Source organism: Melanotaenia boesemani, chromosome 10 (assembly GCF_017639745.1).
Source record: "Melanotaenia boesemani isolate fMelBoe1 chromosome 10, fMelBoe1.pri, whole genome shotgun sequence".
In the NCBI taxonomy this organism is placed as follows: Eukaryota; Metazoa; Chordata; class Actinopteri; order Atheriniformes; family Melanotaeniidae; genus Melanotaenia; species Melanotaenia boesemani.
In genome coordinates this window covers 6,735,585-6,763,171 of record NC_055691.1, presented here as the reverse complement: position 1 = coordinate 6,763,171, position 27,587 = coordinate 6,735,585, and the positions used below count along the sequence as shown (strand labels likewise).

The 27,587-nt window shown below is 37.8% G+C and overlaps 1 protein-coding gene across 6 annotated transcripts; it reads right to left on the bottom strand.

The window, feature by feature from the left end:
- On the bottom strand, positions 1–26,480 carry LOC121648242 (paramyosin-like). Of its 6 annotated transcripts, XM_041998261.1 has the most exons (22): positions 26,149–26,303; positions 23,199–23,226; positions 22,223–22,312; positions 18,429–18,551; positions 16,692–16,763; positions 16,539–16,610; positions 16,413–16,448; positions 16,179–16,253; positions 15,151–15,189; positions 12,680–12,815; positions 11,757–11,836; positions 11,449–11,571; positions 11,083–11,142; positions 10,824–10,928; positions 8,300–8,410; positions 8,043–8,183; positions 6,942–7,149; positions 5,173–6,737; positions 4,444–4,543; positions 4,131–4,270; positions 2,623–2,711; positions 1–604 (listed from the first exon to the last, which is right to left on the bottom strand). In XM_041998261.1, exons 3-22 carry the CDS (start codon positions 22,265–22,267, stop codon positions 427–429), a joined length of 3,498 nt encoding a protein of 1,165 aa, XP_041854195.1. In that variant the 5' UTR covers positions 22,268–22,312; positions 23,199–23,226; positions 26,149–26,303; the 3' UTR covers positions 1–426. The 6 variants fall into 6 exon arrangements, with proteins under 6 accessions (XP_041854195.1, XP_041854197.1, XP_041854198.1 ...); XM_041998263.1 differs by lacking the exons at positions 23,199–23,226; positions 26,149–26,303 and adding an exon at positions 26,402–26,480; XM_041998264.1 differs by lacking the exon at positions 23,199–23,226 and having other exon boundaries at positions 8,079–8,183; positions 26,149–26,304.
- Between the last annotated feature and the right edge of the window lie 1,107 nt (positions 26,481–27,587).

The window sequence follows — 27,587 nt, the reverse complement described above, 5'->3', positions numbered from 1 at the left end:
TGGAGTTTTACCAATTTTTGTCATGTAAAGCACAATGAACATTTAATGTATGTACAACATTTAGAAAACAACCAAATGCAAACAAATCCATGTGCAAACCAATGGTTTACACACTTACAGCTATATGCTAACATTACATTTAGAAATTCTGACATTGGCATATTAACATCCAAATGAACAATTAACCCTTCCTTCTTTTCCTGCAAAAACAGAAATGTTTAACAATAAACTGAACAAACGGTTCAAAAACTAGACCTTCCTGCACAAGTCTCAACACAGACCAATGCTGTAATCTGAGGGAATTCATATAATTTAGCAAAATCAAGAATGCATCTTTATGATAAAAGTGAAAGCTTTAAGAATAAAAAGAAGTAACATTCACCGAATATGAGTCACAAAATGGAAAGGATATCAGTATCCGGTGTTTCAGTTTTCAGTTCGTCGTCTTTTGGGCAGACGAAGCCTCTCAGTGTTGAGAAACTGTTCGATTATGGAGATCTGGGCTCTAAATGATGACTGCTGATTTTCCCTTTCCTGGGAGCAAGAGGGTTCCCAGATGGACTCTGGACCAGGACCTGCAGCTGATGAGGGAGCTCTGCTACATCTGGTTTAAGGGGAAAATACAACTGGAAACTAATCCCAACTAAATACTTGACATGAAGATTTAGAAATTTAATGATATTTTCAGTCTTTAATTCAATTTTGTGATTAGTTGTAGTGATTAAAGAGACATTTACACAAGTTTAATGAAACATCTGGAATTGCCAGTTTAAAATGATTTAAATGAAAATCAAGAATCAAGAATCTTCATTGTGCAAGGCACAATGAAATTTTGTTCAGCAGCGCTTGTCTTAAGGCACACAGTAAGACACATATAAATAAAAAATATAAGAGTATAAAATAGAATAAACAGAATAAAAGTAACAGTGCAGATCAAATCTTTAAAGTGACCGGGATGAATATATTATGCATCAGTCAGTCGTTTCATGACAGGAAATTGGTCTAGAGCAGTGATTCTCAACCTGGGGTCCAGGATCCCGCAAGGGGGTCCCCCAAAGAACACATTGGGTCCTTGAGGTTTTGAACATTAGAGCCATTGTGATTAATGTCCACAAATTGTCCCTATTTTAAGGGAAAAAAGTAAGGTTGTATGTTGTTCATTTAACTTTGGCTTCATCAAAGCACAGGACTCAACCAGAATACATTAAATATGGTGAGAATCTCACTTTTGAAAGCCTAAAACCAGCATGGTTTCAGCACAGGGTGGAGCAGGGGGTCCATGGCATTTTAATATATGCATGAAGGGGGTCCCAGAGTAAAAAAAGGGTGGGAACCACTATTCTAGAGCAATGAACTTTGGTGATTACTTGCGTGTAAGTAAGTGAATGACTCCTGGCTGACTTTGTGTCGCAGTCCAGCCCTGGTAGAGAACCAGGATAGAGAAACACTGATTTAAATTGTACGTCAGAGGTCAGCAACCTGCGCCGCACGTGGCTCTCTGAACCTTTTGCAGTGACCCTTAATACATGGCAAAAAATGCTAAAGAATTAAAGTTTTTAAATATAAATATAACAACAAATGCAGGTTTTAAGCAATTTTTCTGTTTCAGTTTTTTTTCCATGAAATAATTGCATTGAATTTTCACAACATAATGACACTAAAAGTACCTGTCATTTTTTTCTGTCTATTTTTCTTGTCATTTGGTTGGAAAGTATGGGCTTTTTTTATTATTATTTTCTACAAATATCTGCATCCCAAAAGTCTGTCTATCCTCTTTTTGCAAAGGTTTGATGCTTTTCTTTTTTTTTTAAATGTAAAAATAAAAATAAAAATGTGTTTTTAAAAAAAAAAAAATCACACAAAAAAAATTCTGTGGTAGAGATTTATCAAAAATTATAAGTTGTCTTTTCAAAAGGTCTTGTAACGTTCGCGGCTCTAAACGATGTTCATTTAACTGGGCTGAGGGAAAAATGTCTCTTTGGACTGTAAAGGTTGCGGACCTCTGGTATATGTGAATCAGTTCTTTGTCACACCTTGAGTCTGACATGAATGAAGTATAATGAAGACCATAGTACCTTCTGAAAAGACATTTAGATCATATAGTAAAACAGAGAATTCAGGGTGAAAAAAAGAGAAAATGTGGAATTTAAGAAAAACAAAACAGAAGCTGGGAAAAAATAAAACGGATTTCATAGGGCCCTATAGAGGTTTCAGCTTTAGGAAGACTTTCTTTTAAAACTGAAAATAAAAAATGTTTTGCACCTGCAGGGATCAGTGGCTTAATTGAAAAGTGTCCTCAGACAAGTCACTGAATTGTTGTCTCAGATGCATCAATTGGTTGAGTAGTTGTATGTTTGACAGGCCTATGACAGGTATAGGCTGTAGAAGTGTTTATAGAGTCATTAAAGATGTACAGTATGCATGTGAGTGGGTGAATGTGGCCTGCAGTTTGAGTCAACAGACTAAAAAACCTTACACCATTTAGTTTTGATCAAATTAATCACAAAACATCACAACTGGGCTTGGAAATGAGCTGAAATCAGTTTTCACCTTTTTGGAGAATAAATAGAAAATTAAGCAATTCATATTTTCTATTAAAGTGTTCCAAAGAAAATTACTTACTCTGCAGACATTTTCCATGACACTTTACTTTCCACACTGGAAGAGGTGGAAACTGGGAGGGAACTGATGCACAGAGAAGCTCTTCTATCCTATGTTAATGATAAAAACAAAAAAAACACAACACTGAGCCATCACTTTGAAGCAGTATTGTTTGGGTTATATTTTCCCTGTGAATTAAAATCATTTCAAGGTTTGATTTTTTCTGAGGCCTTCTGAGGGAATGCAACATTTACTGATAAACAAATGCAAGGCAGGCGAAAAGCAGTAGCAAATGAAATGTAACAGTATCCCGCCCAGAGAGCGTAACCAGACCCAAACTGAACTCTGTGTGACGTTCCCAGCGTCCCAGCCAGACAAAAATGAAGGTTTTGGCCATCACCACCATTTGTTAAACTATCAGACCAGTGTTTTTCTCCTTGTACTCAAGGCATATAGAGCTTTGTCTCCCTCAATTGCCGGCACCTGGATCATATAAAACAGAATGACAGAGCAGAGAATGAGAGTGAAAAAGAGGAAAATACCAGGAGGGTGAAGAGAGTGAGTGAGAGACAAATGATGAAGTGAGAGCGGAAGAGAGAGAGTGAGACAGATAAAGACTGAGTAAGTGAGAGAGAAGAGGTACCCAAGCATCATTAGGTAGATTCTCTTCCACAGGTCATTCGTTCTCTGTCCGTCTGGCTGCTACGAAGCGTTTATGAGCTCGATATACATCAGCTACGTCCTTTCACTCAACACCTGAGTTAACATGACTCAAAGAGAGAAATTGTTTTAAATCTGTGTCGTATATTTAGTGGGTTGTGTTTAACATGTTGGCCTGGTCTCATATAGTGAGACTTTGGGCCACATACTTCTTAAAAAGACTATTTTTACGTCTAGTTCTCATGGCGACATGTCAGCTTGATGTAACAGACAAATTCCTCCAGCTGCAACTTAGACACTTTGTATAAAATGATGAAACTCGGGATTTTAGCTCCAGTGGTTCCCTTGAACCAACTTATGTAATAAAAACGTCTTTTCTCTGGAGCAGCCTACATGTTTTTACCAGAAAACACTACTGTAGATGTTCCCAGATGTTCAGCAATGAATTGACATACAGAACAATGTTTAGGCTTTAACAGCAGACATGACATTTTCCACTATGCTTCGATAATTACGGTCATGTTGCTGTTTTGTTCTTTTTTAGTGAGAAGAACCTTTTCCTGCAACCCTTCCACAAAAGCCATACTTGTTCAATGTGAATGTCTGTGTAATGTTTTTATTCTGTACTGTTTTATTGTCCTCATTGTTTTTATTGTTTAATTGTTTAGGTCTTTGGGCAACTGGGTTGTAGTAAATGTTCGTCTAGTATTTAAATTGAATTAATTTAATATGATAAATTCAATTTAACAGTTTAAATCAGTTTACTGTAGATGATTATGGACAGAACAAGGTGAGGAATTTATCATTTCAGATGTGAGCATCTGACACATTCCAGCTACATGTGGAGCAGTTTCTCTGTAACAACTAACCATTTCTGCTTCTGTTGCCTCTCTGCGGGTCTCTTCCTTTGCCTCCCACTCTCCTTGCTGTTGTCCTCTGGAGGAAGCTGCAATCGAAGAGACACTGGGAGGTCTGCACAGATCTGAAGTCCTGGTCATCACCAAGGGGACTGATAGAAATGAGGAGAGATTACAGCAAGAAACAGCTATAAGGTAAGAATTAATGACTAGCTAAAATAATAATTATAGACGTACAATAAGATATCTATGTAAGACATTCCCTGTCAGACAGTTTTATTCTTTGCTCTACTGAATAATAACATGTAAATATTTCTGCCATCACCTTTGTTGGACTTATTTTTGATGAACGTGGGTATTGTGCTGAGTGGATGTCCATGTATTTCACCAGGTCCTGTGGTATGTGGTGCAGATATACCGGCTCCCTGGGGGAAAAAAACAAAACAAAAACAAAAACAGTGCTTTGTAAAAACCAACTGTCTGGAGTGTATTTTGTTCTTTAAATTTCAAACTGTAGGCTCATTTTTCAATCCACAACAAACTCTAACATCTTCATAGAAAAAGTGGTGTCTCAGTTGCAAAGAGCATCCGTTTTTTTTGTTTGTTTTCTACAACACTTTGTCAATGCAAACAAAATCGTTTTGTCTGGTTTCTAATAAAAAACTGAGTTTGAGATATTATCAGACTATGGTCAACTGTCTGATTTTCTTTTTATCTGTATGGAAAACTGATTACTTGGTCTAATCCATAAATGAGACATGTAACTCAAAGTGAATTTTAGGAAACTCAACATAGTATTTTTTGACTTACATGATGTGGCATTTTTTTCTCGCTTTTGCAATGATCTAAATTCTGCAATGCTTAGCTAACTTTAATTTATTATTTTTTTTTTACATTACTTGAAAATACTGAATCATTGTAAAACTACATGTGTGGAAAAACGAGTTTGGAAATCAGAGACAAAACAAAGATCTAGAGGATAAAGGGCATGTTTTGAATTGAGGCTCTGAGAAGCAACTTCACAAGTCAAAATTTCGAACACAGTTTTTTCTACCTCAATGAACTGATGCAGGGCGGAGACATCTGACTTGCTTTTGGAGCTTTGAATTTTCCTCTGCGCAGTTCCCCATTCAAATAATGGTCTGTGAGTCTTTTTCCTGGACAGGAATGACTCATCAGAATCAGTTTTTGATAATGAGTCATTCTCAGGACTTGGAAAGGCAGACGGCTTCAAATCAGTTTCCCTTTTAGTTATCTCTGCATTTCCTGCTTCTTTCAGTTTCTCAAGTTGTATGTGCTTCTCACGATTTTCATGTTGTACTGCAGGTTCAGGTTGTGGAGCCGCCTTTGTTTCTTCTAAACATGAAGTGGTCCCAGGTGCCATTCCAGTGTCACAGGTATTGCTTCCACCTGACTGGCTTTCCCTCCACTGATCTGCACCATCTTTACCATCAGACATCAGCTGTCCACTCTCCTGTGCTGCAGGCTCCCGGCTCTGAGACAACGGTTGTAGTTCAGTCAATTTTTTCACTAATACACACTCTTCGCTCACACATGTATCAGATGTTTCATCTGCCTGCTTCACATTAGTAATAATGTCTGAAGGATTACACGTTTCAGTTTCTGTTTGACTTGATTTTTGCTCTTGGAAATCAGTATTACCGGGAGACTGACCATCTTGTGGAGCAACATTTATCTGTGAGGTACATGTAGGCAACTGAATGAGAACTTCATCTGCGGTTTCCTTGGATGGATCAATAGCCTGACAAATTGACTGATTAAGTGGCTCAGCATCTTGACACAGAGGGAGCACATTTTGAGTGACTCTCTGGTGCTCATCTGCACAGACTTCTTTATTCAAGCTGCTACTGTCAGCATCCTTATGAGTGACTTTCTGAGAGATGTGTGAGGGTTCACAGGCAGTCAGAGGCTCAGCGTCCATGAAGTCATTGACCTGCCATGTGAGGCTCTTTTGACTCGTATCAGTAGTCGTCTGAGTTGGTATCTGTGTTTCTGCTGCGTGCTCTGCTGTCTGTCCTCTCTCTTTCACTCCATCTGTTACTTCTCCATCTGCTTTATCTTCTGTTTCAGGGTTACGGGTCTTCCCTGTTCCCTCTGCTGACCCCACATTATCCTCATGCATGTCTGCTCTATCTGTTGTTTGTGCTACGACTGTTCTTTTTTCTCCAGCATCGTTCACGTCTTCTTTAAATTCTTCTCTGTTCTGCTGCTCTGCAATATTTTCCACTTGCTCTGTGTTGCTATGTTGCTTCCCATCAATTTCCCTTCCCAGTTTTCCCTCATTGATTCCTCCGTCACCCTCTTCATATTTTTCTTTGGTCAGTAAATCTTCTTTACCAGATTCATCCATGGACTCACACTCAGGGCTGGATGCAGTTGTGTTGCCACTGACATGGCTAAGTTTGCTCTGAAGAACATCTTTAGACACAGTTAGATCTGAAACAATATCAATTTCAGAGTTGTTCATATTTTTGGTCAAGACCTCTGAGTTTGTTTCAGAGTTATTGCAGTGGCTGGACAGGTCGCTGGTTGTCAGTGGGCAGGCTAACACAGCTGGATGATTTAAGATGCGTAAATGGTGATTGTCCTGGTCTTTTCCTAAAAGAGAACAAAATGTTAGAAATTGTTAGAAATATCTATAAAAAAAAAAACTGCATAGCTTTATAAACAATAAAATGATGCAGAATGTTTTCATGTATTACAGCCTTTCACAGTTTCTTCACATTATCTGTAAAATAATGACTAAATTCTCAAAATAAAGCCAATAAATATCTACTGTATGTTTATAGTTAGCTGGCTGACCTCCACTTGCACTTAAGGCAGCTAACTCAGAGACAGCTCCTGTGTCCTCCAGACGTTCAGGATTTTTGGCTGGAGAGGAGACCAGGTGCTGCAGACTGCTGAAGCCAGGCAGCTCAGAAACTGAGTTGGGCTCATTGAGAGTTTTTGCGTCTCTGACATCCTGCACCACTGAGGAAAACTGTTGGGTAGAAACACTGTTGTCTTTCATCTGCATAGAAAAATAAAAGAAAATCACCCATTAAGGATGCAGCATTTCTTTCTTTTATTACGATGAAAGATAGATGCATTAAAATGCCTCTGAAAAGCCTGTTACTGGTGTTTTTCTTTTAATAGATAAGCTTGCTCTTACTGACCATTTGCTGTATGTTTGTTTAGCTAGACCTGATTTTATTTAGTGAGCCCATGTAGCGTTATTAATCATAGTGAAATGATAGTTTCTCATCCAGAGCTACCTGAGGGCTCTAAAGTCATGACTGTCCAACAGCATTTCTCTCTATGGCCTTTACTCACTAAGATCTTCCTGGACTACCTGAATCTTTTCACGATATTAGGAACAGATCTCCACCCTATCCTTTGGTTGGATTCTTCTTATATATCCAATTCTGACACCCTCACCTGTCACCAGTTTATATGATGGTTGTATAATCTTTCAGAACATGAGTACTTAAATATTCTATAAAATTGTCTTTTTTCCATTCAAAACCATTGTGTGTTGCTGCATCAAAATCTAATTTAGTTTCTATTTTCTAGAAACAATACAGGTGGTCAGTATAAATCCTGACGTTTCATTTTTTTACCTGTGTCTGTTAAATTACAGTTAAAACTTATAGGAAATTCAAGTTTTTGTTGTATTTTGCAACCCTTCTGATCGTCTTGTAAAAGGAGATTTGCATTTTTAGAAGAGACTGGTATTTTTGCAAACGTGCTGCTCTTAGTGTGGAAACTGTTTAGACACAATGTTTTTTTTTTTTAAGAAGATTTTCTTCAATGTTTTACAGCTTGAAAGTTTTATTGTACTCCATTTAAAAACTTTCTGGAAAGGATGTTTGTTGTTAACTGAAAGTGTAAGAGCATCTCTGGTTGTTGTGTGAATCACTTTACCTCCTGTTCGTTAATGTGCGTAGGCTGTGATTTGACCTGTAAAGTCAGCTCAGTGTGTTTCTGTTGAAGCTCTTCATAAGCTTCTTTTATTGTTTGTAGAGCTTCCTTCTCTCTCTTGATGCGATCCAGAAACACCACCTTCTGTTTGCAAACACAAATCAAAGATATAACTTTCTTATTTTTACCATAAAAAACACTTTCCTTTTCCATGTCAGTTCAGCTCAGTGCCATTCTAAAAAAACATATTTGTCTCGTACCTCTTTGTCCCAAGTGGTCTTGGAAGCAGTGTAGGTCTCAGTCAGTTGGGCCACCTTGTCTTCCAGTGCTTTGCTCTTCTCTCGCATCACTTCATGTTCTTGCTGAAAGGCCTGCAGTTAAATTAATTGCCCATAGGATTTTAATGCAATACTAAATTTTTATGTGTTTATTTAACGTGAACAGAAGGTCTTAAACAGGGCAGGGGACTTCTTGCTTATACAAATCAGGTGGCTTGTGTCATTTTAATAATAATTTTAATAAATTAATGAATGAAAGAATTAAAATGAAAGAGGAGCAAGGAGTGAGGAGAAGAGGACAATAAACTCTAAAGCCATAAATGGAGAAAAACACACTATCATTCAGTTGTGAAGGGATTATATTAACAAATGTACACTTGTGATATACTACACCATATTCAATAAATTTATGAGCAGGAACACTGTTGTCATTTATTTTTGTTTCCATATAAATTTACTTCATAATCATTTTAACAGATCTGAAAGAAGTTCATATGTGTGTAGCCAATAGAGGGTGTTGGCTTTTCTCTGTTATTCAGAATTAATAAGCACAAAATTGTCCAAGTGTCTGTACAAGAGACAAACAAGAGACTTGTCAATCATTTTCTCAGTTAAATATTCTCCACTTGGCTTTCTATCTTACTTGGAAATTGATACCAGTCTTTGAATTATAAGGTACCTAATGCTAAAACAATACAGCCAAAAGATAAAATCCAGTAGGACAGAAAATATTTCTTGCTGTTTAATTGTTAAATATGGTAATAAAAGACGTTATTCTTTAAAGACCTGTTTGCATCTGCAACCATGACATTTTAAATAGAGCAGTTTCACCATTAAGGCCTAAATACTGCACAACTACAATGATGTTATTACTTTATTTCCTAAACTAGAGTTTCAATCGGCACATTCTGTCTTCATACATGTTCCTACAGAGTGGCGTCCACTTTCCACGTCTTGTTAGTGTTCATTTTCATCAGTTATGATAAGTAAGAAAAAGATTAAAGAAATCCATAAAGCTTGAGATCACTCTTTTGCAACCTATTGTGCACAATGTTTTCCACAATCACGGCCCTTTTCCTACTTCCCTCCCATTCATAATCACAGATTTTGTTTCTGTTTTCAGAAAAACAAACAAAAGAAAAACAAGAATACTTAGCTATCTCACATGTACTACGTTGGATTGCTACATATTTAAAATGTAGACAATCAAATCCTTATATATATACTGTCAGGCAAGGCTGGGCTGGCCTGACAGAGCGCAGACCTCTGCCAAGTCATTGTAATTTTACTTTTTTTTTTTTTTGCCAATGATGTGGGCATTGTTTTTGAGATAGAAGCTCTATTGGCAAAATTATCCCCATCTCCCCATAGTGAGATTTTAAAAAAAATTCCTGGATCCAAGCAACAATCCAGATAACCCCTATGATCTAATCACTTGTTCATTCTTTCATTTCTGAGATTTCCTGAAAATTGTTGTTGGAAGCAGGCAGACAAACAAACCAAGGCCTGTAATAACACTTTCTCTGTCCTGATCATATTTTTAATTAGTTAAGCAATAGTTTCAGTCAGTTGTGGCTGCTAGTCGGCTTCATTCAGTTTACAAATAGCTGTATACTGTATTTATAATCATGTTTAGATTCTTTTAAGGATAATTTGTCACAAGCATTTGAATATCGGCTTCTTATATTCTGCCCAGTTCATAAACCCAGGTATTTTCAGAGGAATGTATTTTTCTTGTTAATTTAGGCACTCAATGCTCAAACACAAAAAAAGATGAATCAATAGACACACCATTTCTTCACAATTCTTTAGTTGCCTCTATAAAAATAAATGAATTAATTAATTAATTAAAAAAAAAGCTAAATAACACAATCTGACAGACAAAATTATTCCAAAACAGCTTGGAACTTGGCATATCTCAGCATGATGTGCATGTCCTGAAAAAAATGTGTAAACTGGACACGTGGAGAACAAAAGAAGAGTCAGACCTAGAGAAAAAAATAATAAAAAAAAAAAAACTATCTACAGCTGATGAACTAGATCTGAAAGTCATGTCCTTGTGAAACAGGAAAAAACTGCTCAAACTAAACATCGAAGCTCGTTAGAATTGTACAAGCTTTGCTTTGCCCCGTATTCCATATCTCCATGTTTTCCAACAAATTGCTTCACATATTCTTGTTTTTCCTGGAAATGTGTGAAGAATCAGCAGTGTACCAGGACTTCTGCACAGTACTGTAGTTGGGTGGTGTCGATCTAATATAATCAGGCTTTCCACCTTAGAAAAACCTTCATAATCAGATAAAAAATAAATGTTTGCTCCAGGTTGCAGAGCACATCCAAGATTACACATCAGTAAATAATATAGTGGGAGACAAAACAATTTGGTATAAATCTTAGTTTTATATGGCAATACAACTGTTTACAATAAGGATATTAAAAGCCCAGGGAGGCAGTAAGTGTGGGTGTATTAGTTTATATACCAGTACAGGATTAAAAAGAGTCTCACCTGGTACATTTCTGTTTGGGTCTTTAGCTCCGTTTCTATTCTCCCCACAGTCTGAGTCTGACACAACAGCAGCTGCTGGGTATGCTGCAAAGACTTCATCAACTCCTAAACAACATGCACACACAAGCACAAGATAGGAATTTGATTTTAGCTCAAATTAAATCTTATTCTGTCTCTTAGTAAAAAGCATTACCAGAGACTGCAGCAGGTCAACAAAAACATTTCACAAAGGTTTTAGTTACATGGTCCAGTTTCTTACCCGCTTTTCTGCTCGTTCAGTTAAATTCTCCTCTCTTAGTTTCTTATTCATTTCAGTTTCCTAAAAAAAATAGATTTTTTTAAGAGTAAGAGAATGCATTGCTATTCTTTTATGCTATTTCAGAGCAACTCAATTTAGTCCAATGAGGGCTGCAGTCCTGCAGGTTTATCCTCATAGGTTGTGGGATCATTTACTTTGAGTCAGCTGTGTTGGAACAGGGACACATTGAGAACCTACAGGACCGCGACCCCAATAGGACTGAAGTGAGTAGCCCTGTGCTAGAAGCTTATGAGATCAGCATCAATTAATTGTGGCTTTAATAAAAAAAATTTAAATAAAATATTGTTTTTATTGATGAAAATTTACCATGTTGAGTTTCTGGTGCAGCTCCTGTACATGGTGCTCCCTCCCTGAAGGACTGTGGATCTTGTCATGTCGAACTGATGTCATCTTGACCTTAATTAGCTTCTTACTGACTTCACCCAACTCCTTAAAGAGCATCAAACAGAGCACAAGCTCTGATAAGCTTAAGCAGTTAATATAAACCTGTTTTTTTATAACCATCAAGGCAAATATGAAAGTTCACTGTTGTTAACTGAATGTACTGGCATGTTAAAGGTTTAGGAGCTAATTAATTTTGTAATCAAAATAAATCCTAAATATAATTCACATACCTTTGTAAGTAACACAATTGTTGCCTCTTGTTTTTGATTAGCAGAGGTCAGTTTTTCATTGATTCTCATGGCCTCATCAACTGTAGGAATAACACAAAGTAAGTTATCATTAAAGTTTATCCATATCAGAACTACAGCTAATGAATACAGCTGTTAATAAGTGACACACAAAGGTATGTCAGAAGAGATCCTACAAAACCTACAAGCTAAAAATGAATAATCACAAACAACAAAACGTGGATTTTCTCATCATAGTGCCAACTGGTTGCGATTCACAGCAATAGACCCTACAAGCCTCAAATATTTAAACCTCTTTTATTACACATCCGGGCTTCATTGCCATAAAGAGCAAAGTATGTCAGATATGTGAAGAGCAGGAGTTTATAGTTAAAGAGCAGGAACATAATGTGATGGATCAATCCTGTCTGGTGTTAGCAGGATATGCTGCTGGTGTCCGTAGTGTGGGAATTCGTTCATGGTTCACATAAAGCAACCAAGCACTATCTTCAGCCTTGTTGCTGTCCTTGGAGACTTCCTTGCTCCCTTTAGAGTTTACTCTTTTTTATAAATAATTTTCCTAGAGGAGCATTTAAAGAAACAGTGACCTTTGCTCATAACTCAGATCTGGACCATGAAGTAACAATGTGGATGAAGGGAAAAGGAGGAAGTGACAGAGCAAATTTACAGAAATTAATGTGCTTTTATTTGACATAAGCTGAGTCATACTACAGGATCAAGTCAGCATTTACCAAAATCCCTGTGAACTGTTTCTAGCAGCATGTTAGATTTTAAGACATCAAGCAGTGCGGTGGGCACAACAAAGACCCCCCTGCTAAAATATCATTTAAGCTCCCAACTCATGAATATACATGGAAACAAACTCTTATTTTTTATGTGTATGTTTTCAGTCCATCCCTTCTTACCATTTTGCTCTAGTTTCTCGTGAGCATGTTTGACCATGGCACACTGCCTGGAAAGGGCACTGAATCGTTTCTCCACTTCCCCAAGTTGGTTCAGGTGTGTGTCCTTTGTCCGGGTCTGCAGAGCTAGTTTCTGCTCCTATGGAGGAGCAATAGTTAAAATGAACATCCATATAAAAAATAAAACTACTGTTTCACATCTACTTGAAAGTACTTTGGAGAAAAACATGTGAATCAAAGTGATTTTGTCAAATACTTGACAAAATTTGTCAGAAGATCGATATCAACCCTATTTGTGACTCTGTTCCACCTGACTGTGGGTCATGATTTCTGGCATTTTACAACACAAAAAACAGTCAATTTCTCACTCAGTATACCACCAAAATCATGTACAGTTGTAGGCTACCACGCATTGAACTCTGCTGGCTAATCCTGGCAGCCCTCAGAGTGACTGCAGGGTCAGCATCAGCTGTCTAATCTCAGTCATACTGGAATATAGTCCTCTCTGCAATCTCCTCTGGTTCTACCATCTTTAATTGTTCTCATTAGTACTTGCTCAAAGGTGTAAGAAGCTGCTAAATGCCATCAGAATAAATGGAAAGGAGTAGGATTTATTGCCATGATACAGTTCAAGAAGGGAGGTGGGAGTGGACTTCTGCCTGTTTGTGGTTTGAATGACCCAGGGGATGAAACTGTTTGTCACTACGGAGTAGGGCTGTGTGATAGGAACCAAATTTTATATCTTCATATTTTCTACCTGAATCACAATAAACGATATATATCTCAATATATTTTTTTTTGTCAAGTAACCAAAGAGGAAGTTCTAATTTACAGCCATCAGTGCTAAATACACTTTTATTAAGGATCAGCGGCACATGTGCATTAAAATAAAAGTTAACTGAAATTATAGTAGCTTTATATTAAATTAAATGCTCCTAAAACAAAATTAATGAAAAATACTTTTCAACGACCATAACAAAAATACAGCTGTGCAAAATGCAAAAGAAAAGATGCTTTTAACTCTAAACAAGCCATCTCGATATAAACGATATTCCCTCCTTCTATATCGCTTCTGATAAAGTCTCGGTATATTTGAAAATCTCGATAAATTGCCCAGCCCTACTCTGGAGGTGAGACTTAAATGAGCAGAAACGGCAGCCGGAGAGCAGCAGGTCAAACAGGTGGTGGGCGGGATGTAAGGGGTCTCCTGTGATGGCCGAGACAGGCGGATCTGGAAATGTCCTCTAAGAAGGGGAGCCAATGATTTTTTTGGGGCAGTGTTATTAACCCTCTCTACAGCCTTCCTGTTCCCTGAAGTGGAGCCGGAATACCACACACACACACACACACAGGATGTGGGAACGCTCTCCACTGAGCATTGGTAGAAGGTCAGCAGCAGCTTCTGGTCCAGGTTGTTCTTCCTCAGGACACGGAGGAAGTGCAGCCGCTGCTGGGACTTCTTCACCAGGGTTGTGATGGTGTTTGTCCAGGAGAGGTTGGAGGAGATGTGGGTGCACAGAAACCTGAAGGTGGTGACAGTTTCCATGCAGTCTCTATAAGGAGGGGTGGTGGTATTGTAGTTTCCTGAAGTCTACAATCAGTTCTTTAGCATTTTGGACGTTCAGTACCAGGTTGTTTTTCAAACATCATCTTACCAGATTCTCTACATCAGCCCTGTACACCGTCTCATTGTTATCCACGATGAGACCAACCACAGTGGTATCATCCACATACTTGACAATGATGCTGGTTGGGGTAGGTGTACATGGCGTACAGTAGAGGGCTTGGAGGACTGAGTCACATGACAGACAAAAGCCACTATAACCTCTTTACAGATGGAGATGCTGCCCTGGAGTTTGCAGACTTTTATTATTTGAGAAAGGTGCAGAGGGGGATCTGGAGGAGGTGCAGTTGGGTGATGAGGATGTCCTTGTCACATTTAGTCAGACTCTGAACACTACAGATGAATCAGCTGTCAAGCGATGAAGATGATTTGGTTTGACACAGCCAATGTGTCTCTTTTAGAGGGATGAAGGAATTAACTCAACTCATGCCTCAGAGCACTTTATTGCTCTTCAAACTGCCATTATATTTTGATTGTCTGTATCAAGCCAAGCTGACTTTTTTCCTCGTTTTTTTTTCCCAACTCCCTTTACTTTTATTCTCACTCCCCTGAGTAACTCTCTCCAACTCTCCTATCAACCAGCTATGTTTAACTCCCTCTCACTGTGCTGAGCCACAGCAAAGAAGGTTAAACCGAGCGAGGAACGGTTATAAAATATTTTAATAGAGATATTTTCTCTGCTGTGCTGGCAGTTCAAAGTGTCACACACTCCCTATCTGTTACTCCTGATGAGCTCTTCCCTCTAAACCCATTCCTCCTTAGCACCAGTCCCTCATCCTCCTCATTTAATTTTTCTCCCTCCCACCAGGTCTCTGTCAACAGTTTGTATAAATGAAAAATCCCTCCTTACCAGCTCACTTGATGTCTTCTCCAAGTTGTACTTCAGCAACTGCATAAAAGCAGTAAAAGAAAACGAGCTAAATTAGTGTTTTAAAAATAAATAGGGATTAAAATAAATTTAAGTTGAAGCTACTACAACTAAAAATGACATAAAACGGGCACCTTATTGGTAAAAATCAATCACGTGATTCTTCATTTGGCAATGACAGAATCCGCAAGAAACTTTTAAGTAATTAAATTAGTTCAGTTTAGTCCTTTTACGCCCACTAAATAAACAATAACTTTCTCAGATAATTCAATTTTATCTTATCCAGACTTCTTAGGTAAGACAAACTGAAAAATATGGTTTATATAAATTTTAATTGATAAAACACATATTTTAAAACTGTTTCATAATGTTAATGTCCCCAAAATGTAAAAAAATAAACTAAATTTTATTATTATTTTAAAAAAGAAAAAGAAAAAGAAAACCCTTTAATTATAAGGTTAAGATTCACCATATTCATGACTTTTATTAAATTAAAAACATAAAAAAGCTAAATTGGCATGATCCTAATTCACTTTTATTGCAATTGCAATAAATGTGATGGTGGATCATTTAGATTTACTTAAGGATTAATTGAACCATTCACACATAGTCAAGGTACAAAGCAATTAAAGCGCTTCATTCTTGAGCGTCACTCATGTGAAAATGTGTTAAATTAAAGAAATGTGCCAGACCGTGTCACAAGATTGAACACGAATGGGCTTCATTTGAGCCCAACACCGCAGTCAGAGTCTCCCAGATAGAATATCAAAAACCGTCTCTATTGTCTCTGTAACATGGCTGGGTTGTTAAAGTGCAGTGGACCGTGGGGGTGGTTGTATATCACCTCGGTGGTGCCAAGCTTGGAGACAAACACTCTGCGGCCTTGACTCTGATATTTTTATCTACGTCCCTTTTATGAAGTTCAGCTTTACTGATTATAAAATAATAATAAGGAAACAAAGCTTGAATTTAACAAAAAACAGGGCGGGGAGTGTCGTACATCTCAGTACCTGCAGTGACTTCAGCTCTTCCTTCAAGTTGTTCATCTCCTTGTCTTTTAATTCAGCGGTGACCTGGTATTTCCCCTGAAATGTTATATCATTATTGTGAGTCTCCAACGAAAGCAGGAAAATTCACTCTGAAAGCCAAGCCTGTGTGACCGAGTAAATTTACAACTCTACTTTAACATCAACTGAATAAAATGAACCTCTCTGTTGACATTTTGGGGGATAAGCTCTTTGTACCTTCTCCTCCTCAATGCTTCGTATTTTGGCCTGAAACTGAAGTAAAGAGAATTAATTATTTTGAAAGTTTAAATACACTGTTAAAGTCTTATTTTCAGATATAAAAATCTAACCATGAAGACAGACCTGCTTCTTAACATTGGTGAGTAACTCAGTGTGCTGATCTGCTGCTGTTTTAATTTGATGTTGTAGAGATTCCTGTTCATTAAAAAAAAAGAAAAAAGTTGTGAATTATTTTATTTCTCATGTAAAATTATGAAAACAGGAGCTAAAATGTACCTTTTCCCACTCCAGCTCTTGTTTCTCCAACACTAGTTTACTTATCTGATCCTCATAACGTGTCTCTGCATCCTAAAACATGGAGAAGCATAAATTACATTAAAACTTATACTCAGTGGAGAATATTTAATTATATTTCAAAATCAGACATAAGCTTAGAAACACCTGCTTTAGCAGATATGTCAGGAAATCTAACAGGGATGGATTTTTGTTGTCTCGCCCTCAGTTTAGACAAATAACTCTGAAGTTAAGCCACAACTGCAAACTGCTGTAAGTTTCCCTGGTTCAGTCCTCCGTATCTTTTGTGAAAACACCCAGGGGAAGAGGAACATTGGAGGGGAGGTGATATTTGTGGAAAGCCATCCCTATCCTCCCTCTTCCCTTGAAGAAGGCAGGTAAAAGTCAATTGCTCTCTATATCCATGGGACTTTTTTTATGTGCATGTGGGAGCTGGTTAACTCAGTGAGTTTATTTATAAGTTCCTATTAAAGTATGCTACCAGCACGGCGCTGCACTAAAAAAGAAAAGGCTGTTATTTTTTCGACTGGGTGATAATTACTAAGTGTGTATTTAAAAATGAGACTTAAGGTTGGTGATCCATGTAAATCAAAATAGGAAACTGTGTTTAAACTGGTGGCTTAAGCCCCCATAAGCCCTATAACTGCCCTCCATCGATTCCTCTAACTATATGATTTTACTAAATCATGTTAAAATTCATAATTATTTACATCATAACTTGTTCAAGCGTTTAATTGCTGTTCTGAATGGTCGCTTTTTAGAGGGCACTTAAAAAGGGAAAACTAAAGTATCTGCCAGTATCTGACATAAAAATATGATGAATTTTATCCTTTAGTGGAAAGAAGTTTGACAGTTAATCCACAAGTTTTCTGTCATATGAACAAGCCACAACATGGTGCTTTTGTATACGTATTGACACTAAATATCTTTCTGCTTTCCCATACAGAGTAAAGCTGACTGCATCTACAGCAGTGAGTTGTACTATATCAAAAAAGAAAGGCAGACTCGCTGGAATTTGACCTGCTCAGGAATGTCCGGCACCATCCTGACATCCTCTTGCTTTTTAACCCTCCACTTCATGAACGCCTTAAACCTCTACTTTGCCTGAGGAGGATCAGTCTAATGTTTGTATCGCAGTTAACATGACAATAACAATAAAATCCAAACGGCAACAAACGACCAACATCCCATTTTTGCTCCTTTAACCTTTAAGCACACTCAGATGTCCTTTCAGGATAAAAGTATTTGCTAGAGGGGGGAAAGGCTTTATTTATTTTTCTTACTTCTTCATGAACAAATTTGCTCTACTTATGGTTAAGGGTTAAATGGTTTATGCGACCCTCATCTGATGTAATGTACATTAAACCAAGCTGATCTTTTTCAGGTGGTCAGAAGGGCTTGCCCTAAGGATGTTAAAACTCCAAATCCGTCAGTATCTCTATGAAATTACATTGTTCTTCAGCCAAGCCAGGAGTGTTTAGTGTTGCAGTTCCAATCAATAAGTAAGAAATTCTTCAAAGCTATACACTTACCTGGGGTTTTCAAGGTTCAACCATTTCTTCTTTGACAATAAAATGTAAGGAAAAAGTGTAATGAGTTTTGTTTCCTGTTAAAGGAAAGGAGGGCAGACAGAGAAAATCTTGCTTTGTGATCCCTGTTTTCTGGAGCCGGACCATCTACATGAAAACTGCGTAACACTTAAAGGAATCACCAACTTACCCTTCTAATATGCAGCTCCTCGATAACTTCAAGTAGACAGGCTTTAAATTCCAGCAGCTGTAGAGAGATAGTTCCTCCACTTTCTGCCTGACAGTGAGACTTCTCCAACACAGGCTCACCAAACTACAGAAGAAATAATGTTTCCATTTAGAAGACACAAATACAGACTGAAAAGAGTCCTAAAATTTTAGGTACAAATCAGAAAAATCAGAGAGGAAAATAGAAAATACATAATAATAGATAAACCAAATAAGTAAGCAGTTATTCTTATGTTTATTTTACCTTTTGTTGCAGTGCAGGCATTATCAACCAAAAATATTTCATGTTTTGTCTCCTCAGCTTCATTTAACCTTTTAAAGCCTCACATCCCCCAAGAACAGATTACTAAGCTCTACCAAAATGTCCGTTTTGGAGACCTCACCTAAAATGTCTGTACTGAAAGCTCTCTAATTTGGTTCTGCTTCAGTTTATTGGCCTTAGCTAATATTTTGACTTGTATTTTAAAGCACAGGTGAACATAATTTACAATTTTCATTTTCAGACAGTACGTAACACTCCTGTGAAAAATCACAAGCAGACGAGGCATCTGATGTGCACCCTGTGTCTGCAGCTTCTCTGCAGCACTGTTACTGGTTTGTTATGACTGAGTGCACTGTGCATTGTGGGTAACGTAGTGTGAAGTATGGTACGTATAGCGCTGGAAAATGTAAGCAGATACTGTTGCAGGACCTCTCATAATCTGAACGAGTTTGTGTTCAAGTTCTTTATTTGCAAATACGTTTTGGTCAGTTCACCATTCACAGACTACAACACTAATATTCAAGTATTGTTGTATGAGCTGATTGACGTTTGGAACTTTGTCTCATGTGCCATCTTCATTTATTCCTTACCGGTAACACATATACTAATATTTACATATCTTAACAAATCTCCTTTGGCATTACAAGAAACACATTCAAATAAACCTTGTGGTTGCAGAGATATACTTATTTCATTATGGGAATGAGATTTTTTTAAGCAGAGGCCTAAAATAATAGGCACAGGGCTCAAAGGTTTAAAGGTTTAATTTGCTAGTGTGCATCCATATTTTGATTCTGTTTGAAGTGCAACAATAATCAGAAAATCTCCAGTTTGTTGACAAACTTGCAAGGGGTCATATAAGGAGTAATAATGTTCCCTGAAGACAGATTAAAAGAGATTTTCTTATTTCTGCCTCTAAAGTGCAAAATTCCAATAAACTATGAAATATTCAGAGTTTTAATGCATAAAGGGCGAGAGTGGCATCATTACAAAGAGGCAAAAGCTTTACTATCCAAACATTTTTTTTAACGTGTTGCAGGCCTTAAATGCAAACACAGATGTGTAATCAGAAATCCAAATTAGAATTCTTTTTTAACCCCTAAAGGTAATTGTCCAACTAAAATGTATGGAAATAAAATCTAAAATAAAAAGCAATATACATTAGTATTGTGGAGATAAAAACCTATATTTTGCAACTCTGCTTGTGTTCAAGTCCTTTTATGGTGGAGCACCAAGGTACAGCTCTGACCTGCTAGAAAATTATGAACCATCTCGCTCTGAGAACCTTGGGAGTGGTCTCCTGGTGGTCCCCAGAGCCAGGACTAAACATGGCATGGCTGTGTTTCAGTTCTATGCAGCTGCCTGAAGATGTGAGACAAGCACTTAGTGTGGCAATGTTTAAGACTAGGCTGAAAACGATTTTACTTGGCCATGCTTATGGCAGCTGAATATATTTTATTTCTGTACCTTCTGATTTTAATCTTTAAATTTTAATTTATTCTTGTTTTTGATCTATTACTGTTAAGTTTTTTATCTTTTAAACTTAAATGTTTATATTTGTGTTTGCTGCAAGGCACATTGAGTTGCTTTTTCTGTAGGAAAGGGGCCTCATAAATCAAACTGCCTTGCCTTGCAGGTAAGGCAGATGGTGGTCGTGGTGCATGTACTGTATACATATACACTGTTAAAAAGAATAAAGGAAACACTAAAATAAAACATCCTAGATCTGAATGAATTAAACCCTTTGTTCTTTACATAGTTAAATGTGCTGACAACAAAATCACACATAAATTATCAATAGAAAATCAAATTTATTAACCCATGGAGGTCTGGATTTGGAGTCACGCTCAAAATTAAAAAACACACTACAGGCTGATCCAACTTTGATGTAATGTCTTTAAAACAAGTCAAAATGAGGCTCAGTAGTGGGTGTGGCCTCCACGTGCCTGTAGGACCTCCCTACAACGCCTGGGCATGCTCCTGATGAGGTGGCGGATGGTCTCCTGAGAGATCTCCTCCCAGACCTGGACTAAAGCATCCGCCAACTCCTCGACAGTCTGTGGTGCATCATGGCGCTGGTGGATGGAGCGAGACATGATGTCCCAGATGTGCTCAACTGGATTCAAGTCTGAGGAACGGGTGGGCCAGTCCATAGCATCAATGCCTTCATCTTACAGGAACTGCTGACACACTCCAGCCACATGAGGTCTAGCATTGTCTTGCATTAGGAGGAACCCAGGGCAGACCGCACCAGCATGTGGTCTGACAAGGGGTCTGAGGATCTCATCTCGGTACCTAATGGTAGTCAGGCTATCTCTGGAAAGCACATGGAGGGCTGTGTGGCCCCCCAAAGAAATACCACCCCACACCATTACTGACCACTGCCAAACCGGTCATGCTGGAGGATGTTGCAGGCAGCAGAACGTGTCTGTCTCATGTGCTCAGCATGAACCTGCTTTCATCTGTGAAGAGCACAAGGCGCCAGTGGCGAAGTTGCCAATCTTGGTGTTCTCTGCAAAATGCCAAACGTCCTGCACGATGTTGGGCTGTAAGCACAACCCCACCTGTGGACATCGGGCCCTCATACCACCCTCATGGAGTCTGTTTCTGACCATTTGAGCAGACACATGCACATTTGTGGTCTGCTGGAGGTAGTTTTTGCAGGGCTCGGGCAGTGCTCCTCCTGTTCCCCCTTGCACAAAGGCGGAGGTAGCGGTCCTGCTGCGGTTCTTGCCCTCCTACGGTCTCCTTCACGTCTCCTAATGTACTGCCGTGTTTCCTGGTAGCACCTCCATGCTCTGGACACTACACTGACAGACACAGCAAACCTTCTTGCCACAGCTCGCATTGATGTGCCATCCTGTATGAGCTGCACTACCTGAGCCACTTGTATGGGGTGTAGACTCCGTCTCATGCTACCACTAGAGTGAAAGCACAACCAGCATTCAAAAGTGACCAAAACAGCCAAAAAGCAGGAACTGAGAAGTGTTCTGTGGTCACCACCTGCAGAACCACTCCTTTATTGGGGGTGTCTTGCTAATTGCCTATAATTCCCACCTGTTGTCTATTCCATTTGCACAACAGCATGTGAAATTGATTGTCAATCAGTGTTGCTTCCTAAGCGGACAGTTTGATTTCACAGAAGTGTGATTAACTTGGAGTTACATTGTGTTGTTTAAGTGTTCCCTTTATTTTTTTTTTTTTTTTGAGCAATGTACATATATACATATTGTGCAGTGTATATACACATTTAAACAGATATATAATTTGAATGAAAATGATTACTTAAATAAAGTTGACAAGAAAAAATATAAAACACTGGATATATACACTGCAAGTAATAAAATGTAGAAATTACTCATTTTATTTAATGTGCATTGTCCCTACTGTACAAACTCAGTCTAATTAGGCACTGTAAAGTAGCAAAAGGAGTTGCAAAACAGCAAATCTATGACTCATTACTGCATCTTGAGCTGTCAAAAGTTGTAACTTACAGCAGTGTGGGTGGGGAGTGTGCCAGTGTTTGCACTGAGATCCATGGTGCTGCTCCAGGGCAGGCAAAATCCCCACTGGGGCCCTTCTGCCTGTTAATTCAGATTAAAAACATTTTGTTGAAGAAGGTTAATAGAATAGGCTGTTTAATAAGACGTAATGCTCTGCTTTCCCACTTACAGGCTTATAATTATTTCCTCATCTGCAATTTTTACTGCAAAATGATTTTTACTAGAAATAATGGCTTGGAACATGAAAGTCTCATAATACTTCTCAATCACTATGAGCTAACCTAATGCCTTTGAAATGACCATTATGGGTTTTTTTCTTTCTTTGTTTTACACCACTTCCATTGATGTGAGATAATAACACAATGATAAGCCATCTAGGTTCAAATGAACCTGCCCATTGACACTAATAGGGGTCAGAGCAATAACACTGAATGGACAAATTGCACTGTCAATGCTTTTTAAATTATCTACGTTATTTAATTTGACCTGTAGATGGTCCTCTCCAACAGCCTGTCCTCTCAACATAAGCAAGAGTGAGTGACATACACACACAAACGCACACCAAGGAGAAAATATAACTATTTAAGTGGGAGGTCTCCACTAGCCACTGATCTCTTGATAGAACAGACCTTTTTTTCTCCCATTTAAACTGTGCTAGTATCAATCATGTTGGAGAATTAAATGATCCCTGATAGAATTGGCTACTATCATAAAATGACACTGACCCCAGACTGAGGAGGGATAAGTGCAAATGTGTGTTAGTGTCATGGCGTGTAATGTCTCTGAAGAAGGCAATGTGGACGTGAAACTGTGACTGTAAGTGTGACTGAGGGAGTGAAATGCAGCATCTTTATTTGCTTTTGCTGTGATTCATATGAGCAAGTATTAACCACCATCTCTGTGCCACAAAGAACTGCTAGCTATTAAACTGCAACATTTCTATCAGGCAGCATAACCTCTGTCATACCTCCGGGTGAGTGTTGTTACTAACTGCTCTGTAAAGTAAGAACAAAAAATTAAACATGAGCTCTGATCGTAAAAGAAGTAAATCAAGCACAACGGACAGCATGTAACACTGAGCTGCTGGAGGTAAATTGCAAGAGACCGTTGTCACAGAGAAAACTTTTATATGTAGGGACTGGTGCCAGTTTTTTTTCTTTTGGCTCACTTGAGTACATTAACTTCTTTACATGCTCCCTGGTCACTTTATTAGGTACATCTGCTCAGTTGCTTGTTAAAACAAATAGCTAATCAGTCAATCACATGGCAGCAACTCAATGCATTTAGACATGTAGACATGGTCAAGACGACCTGATGGACCTCAAACTGAGCATCAGAAAAGGGAAGAAAGGGGATATAAGTGACTTTGAACATGATATGGTTGTTGGTGCCATACAGGCTGGTCAAATAATTTTCAGAAACTGCTGATGTACTGTGACTGCCACACACTGCCAACTCAAGGATTTACAGAGAACTGTCAAAAAAAGAAAAAAAATCCAATGAGAAGCAAATGTCCGGACCAAAATGCTTTGTTGATGTAAGAAGTCAAAGAGGAATAGGCAGACTGGTTAGCGATGATAGAAAGGCATCAACTTTTAACCACTGGTAAAAACCAAGATATGCAGAATACCATCTCTGAAGACACAACACGTCCAACCTTGAAGCAGGTGGGCTACAGCAGCAGAGGACCACACCTTGTGCCTCCTGTCAGCTAAGAACAGGACACTGAGGCAACAGTTCACACAGACTCAACAAAACTAGACAACAAAATGTGTTGCCTGGTCTGATGAGTCTCCATTTCAGCTCCACATTCAAATGGTAGGGTCAGAAATGGGTGTAAACAACATGAAAGCATGGATCCATCCTGATGTGTATCAACAGTTCAGGCAGAAGGTAGTGGTGTATTGGTGTGTGGGGGATTACTTTTGGGCCACTTAGTATCAATTAAGCATCACTGGTGAGTGATTAAATCTCACTCCTCAGTGCTGCTATGCTAACTGACAAGCTGATATAGTACAGATATCTAATCTCCCATAAAATCCAGTCATAGTCAGATCATTATACAATTCGTTATGAGTATTAGAAAAAGATTGAGAAATGATTTTAGAGTCTGATTTTGAAACATTAACGTTAAGTTAGGATTCAGAAAAGCAGAAATACCATGGTATCCAAAATTACATTACTATCTTTTCTGTAAAATTCTTTTAATATTTACAGTTTAATATCTACACTTTCAAGTAATTTCCCTTTTAAATTCGGAGTCGAACACTTCTACCTCACCCTAAGCATTAGCTCAGCCAGTTTGTTATTGTCATGTACAAGGATGCATTTGCCTTACAAGGCTTTTTTTTAAAGTGAATTAACATGAACTGTTATTTTAAACTTTCAATTAATTCAAAACACTTACTGATGTTGAGTGGGTTTTACCAAGTTTTTCCAAAGTAACGTGCTAAAATATAATGGGAACTGGGGTTAAACCAGCAAATAGAAATGCTAATGCTAGCTAAAATAGTCATTAGCTAACTAATTAGCTAGACTCATTAGCTAGCTAATACATAAACACTTAGCTCGGTTCTACATTAAAAAATAAATAAATAAATCATGATATGCCCATTTATATTATACGGAGCCCGTCTAGTGTCAGTGGTGAAAAAAATAAAGACCGGTAGGATTCCGTGCACGCGGATTATGAAACCGTGCTCACAGTTTAACAACCCGTTAGCACAGATTATGAAACCGTGCTCACAGTTTAACAATCCGTTAGCACAGATTATGAAACCGTGCTCACAGTTTAACAATCCGTTAGCACAGATTATGAAACCGTTTTTAAAAAAATCATAAACAACTTTAATTTACATAACCACGTGAACATTTTATTGAATTAGCAAATCGAGTCAAAATGTTATCAATACAAATGACATTGTTAATTTCTTAAGGCCACATATTTAAGTAGAAATACTGTTGTTTTCAAAGATATATGCGTTGTAATTGCACACTGACAAGTCTGGACATTTGCATGTTGTAAAATATTTACTTTTGGAGCTGTTTTTCTTTCCAAAGTTAATGTTGGAGGGGCAGTTCACAGGCTAAGGGATTTTTTTCTAATCATTTGCAGTCATGTTATTTTAAGAGCTGCAGAGGTCTGATGAGCACTTGCCATTGTTGATGCTCCAAAACAAATAAACCTTGCATACGAAACCAAACAATACTCATTTATTTTCAAAGTTTTAAACTCAAGAAACTTCCCTTATGTATCTATCAGTATACAATGGGTGTATAGGTTAATACATTGATGTGGATACAACTTAAACTCTTTATATTCAGGATATGACCACTTTCACACATCGAGACAGTAGCGCTCACTGTTACATGCCCTCTCGTGGTGAAGTGTAGGAATTACAGTTACATCCTTGCCATTCTAAATCTGACTGTGAACTCTTAAGGTAAAGGAAAACTAAATGCACCAAACCCCAGAAACAGCAGACAAATTTTACTTGTTCTACCTGAGATCCGATACATATGTCAAAAATTACAACAAAAACAAATGCAAAACATTAACTGATGGCATAAACAGAAAAAACTGAAAACAAAAGGATGAATGAAGAGAATGGCAAAATATAAACTGTGAGCACGGTTTCATAATCTGTGCTAACGGATTGTTAAACTGTGAGCACGGTTTCATAATCTGTGCTAACGGATTGTTAAACTGTGAGCACGGTTTCATAATCTGTGCTAACGGATTGTTAAACTGTGAGCACGGTTTCATAATCCGCGTGCACGGAATCCTACCGGTCTTTATTTTTTTCACCACTGACACTAGACGGGCTCCGTAATATTAAATAAATTTAACGGTGGATTAAAATATGTCAAACTTTGAGTAAGTATGTCTAGGAAAAGTGTATACAGTATTATCCTACCTTTAGTAATTATCCCAGCTAGCAACCATAGCTGGCAGCACTGTGCGCTAACAGCTCTGTCTTTTCACAAGTTATTTTCTTGAGTAAGACAACGAGTCATAACCATTAGATAATATTTATTAGCAGTTCCTTTTCTGTATAGTTCAATTTTTCAAAGGTATCACTTAGCTTAAAAACAACAGGCATCAATTAATATTTATTTTTATAGATAAAAATATAGATTTTTTTTTTTTTAAGAAAAATACAAATTTACTATATGATGATCCACAGCAGTGAAGTATCAAGAGTATTCTCTGAGGTTACCCTGACACTACATCAAGGGTGAAGCCAGGTGTCTTTATGGGTTTCAGTAGATGTTAATTATAAGAGGGTACAGCATTTTTTTTTTTTTAAATATACTTTATTAATTTTTCTTATCAACATGGAAGCTTGGCAATCCAAATTTTCATATTAGAACTCTTCCACAACACTGAGGACTTTGAAAAGGTAAAAAAAAACTTAAGGGTGAGGTGACCCTTTTGCTCTTATCTGTCTCCAGCATTAATTTGTCTCATTGCAGCTTTAGTGTCCTCATTGCCAAGATTACCTAGTGCCAAAAATGCACAATCATTGGGCAGTTTCTAACTTTTCTAACTGTATGGTCCATCCATGGTGACTGCTGTGTCTTTGCTCCAATGCATTGGTATAGCTGTATTTTGTGAACTTGTTTTTAGTTTTCACAAATTCATGGTTAATCTTGTTAAAAAAAAAAGAAAGAAAGAAAGAAAGAAAAACAGGTGCCCTCTGTAAACAGTTTAAACATCATATACTGCCTTTACAGAATTCAGAATGTTTTGTTTTCTTTTGTTTGTTTGTTATTTTTTTTTTTATCTGTGTTCCCAGCCCCTGTAGGAGGAGGCTTTTGCAGAGTGAGATTCTTTGTTAACCCATTATACACAGTACCATGCTTCTCTTTTTCAGTCTGCATGGCCACTAGTGGTCATGTTTTGAACACCCTCCTGTATATCTTTAAGGCCTAAACATGTTCTGTTTTCAGATTCTCTGCTGCAGATGGGTAAGCTGCACAATCTTAATGGTACGTTGTTTAGATAAAGGGCCCATCTTACAGCCAGCACTAGCAGCCTCAATACTCCACACTATGGCCTGACAGACAATATTTGATTTTCACCAACCACCTGACCAAGTATCTTCAAATAACGTGATTTATGCTGTGTACAGAAATGTATGTTGCTTACTTTCTGTTTTGAAGTTAATCAACTATCTAAATATAAAGTGACATCTAGGGAATTTACAATAGCAATAAACCTAAATTAAATGGCAAATATGGCTCAAGTTTCACTTGAATTAAATACTTTTTTTTTTCACCATTGATGATGTCTATAAAACTGCTCTGCAAAATTAATAGAAGTTTAAAGAGCCCGTGAAGAACTAATCATTGC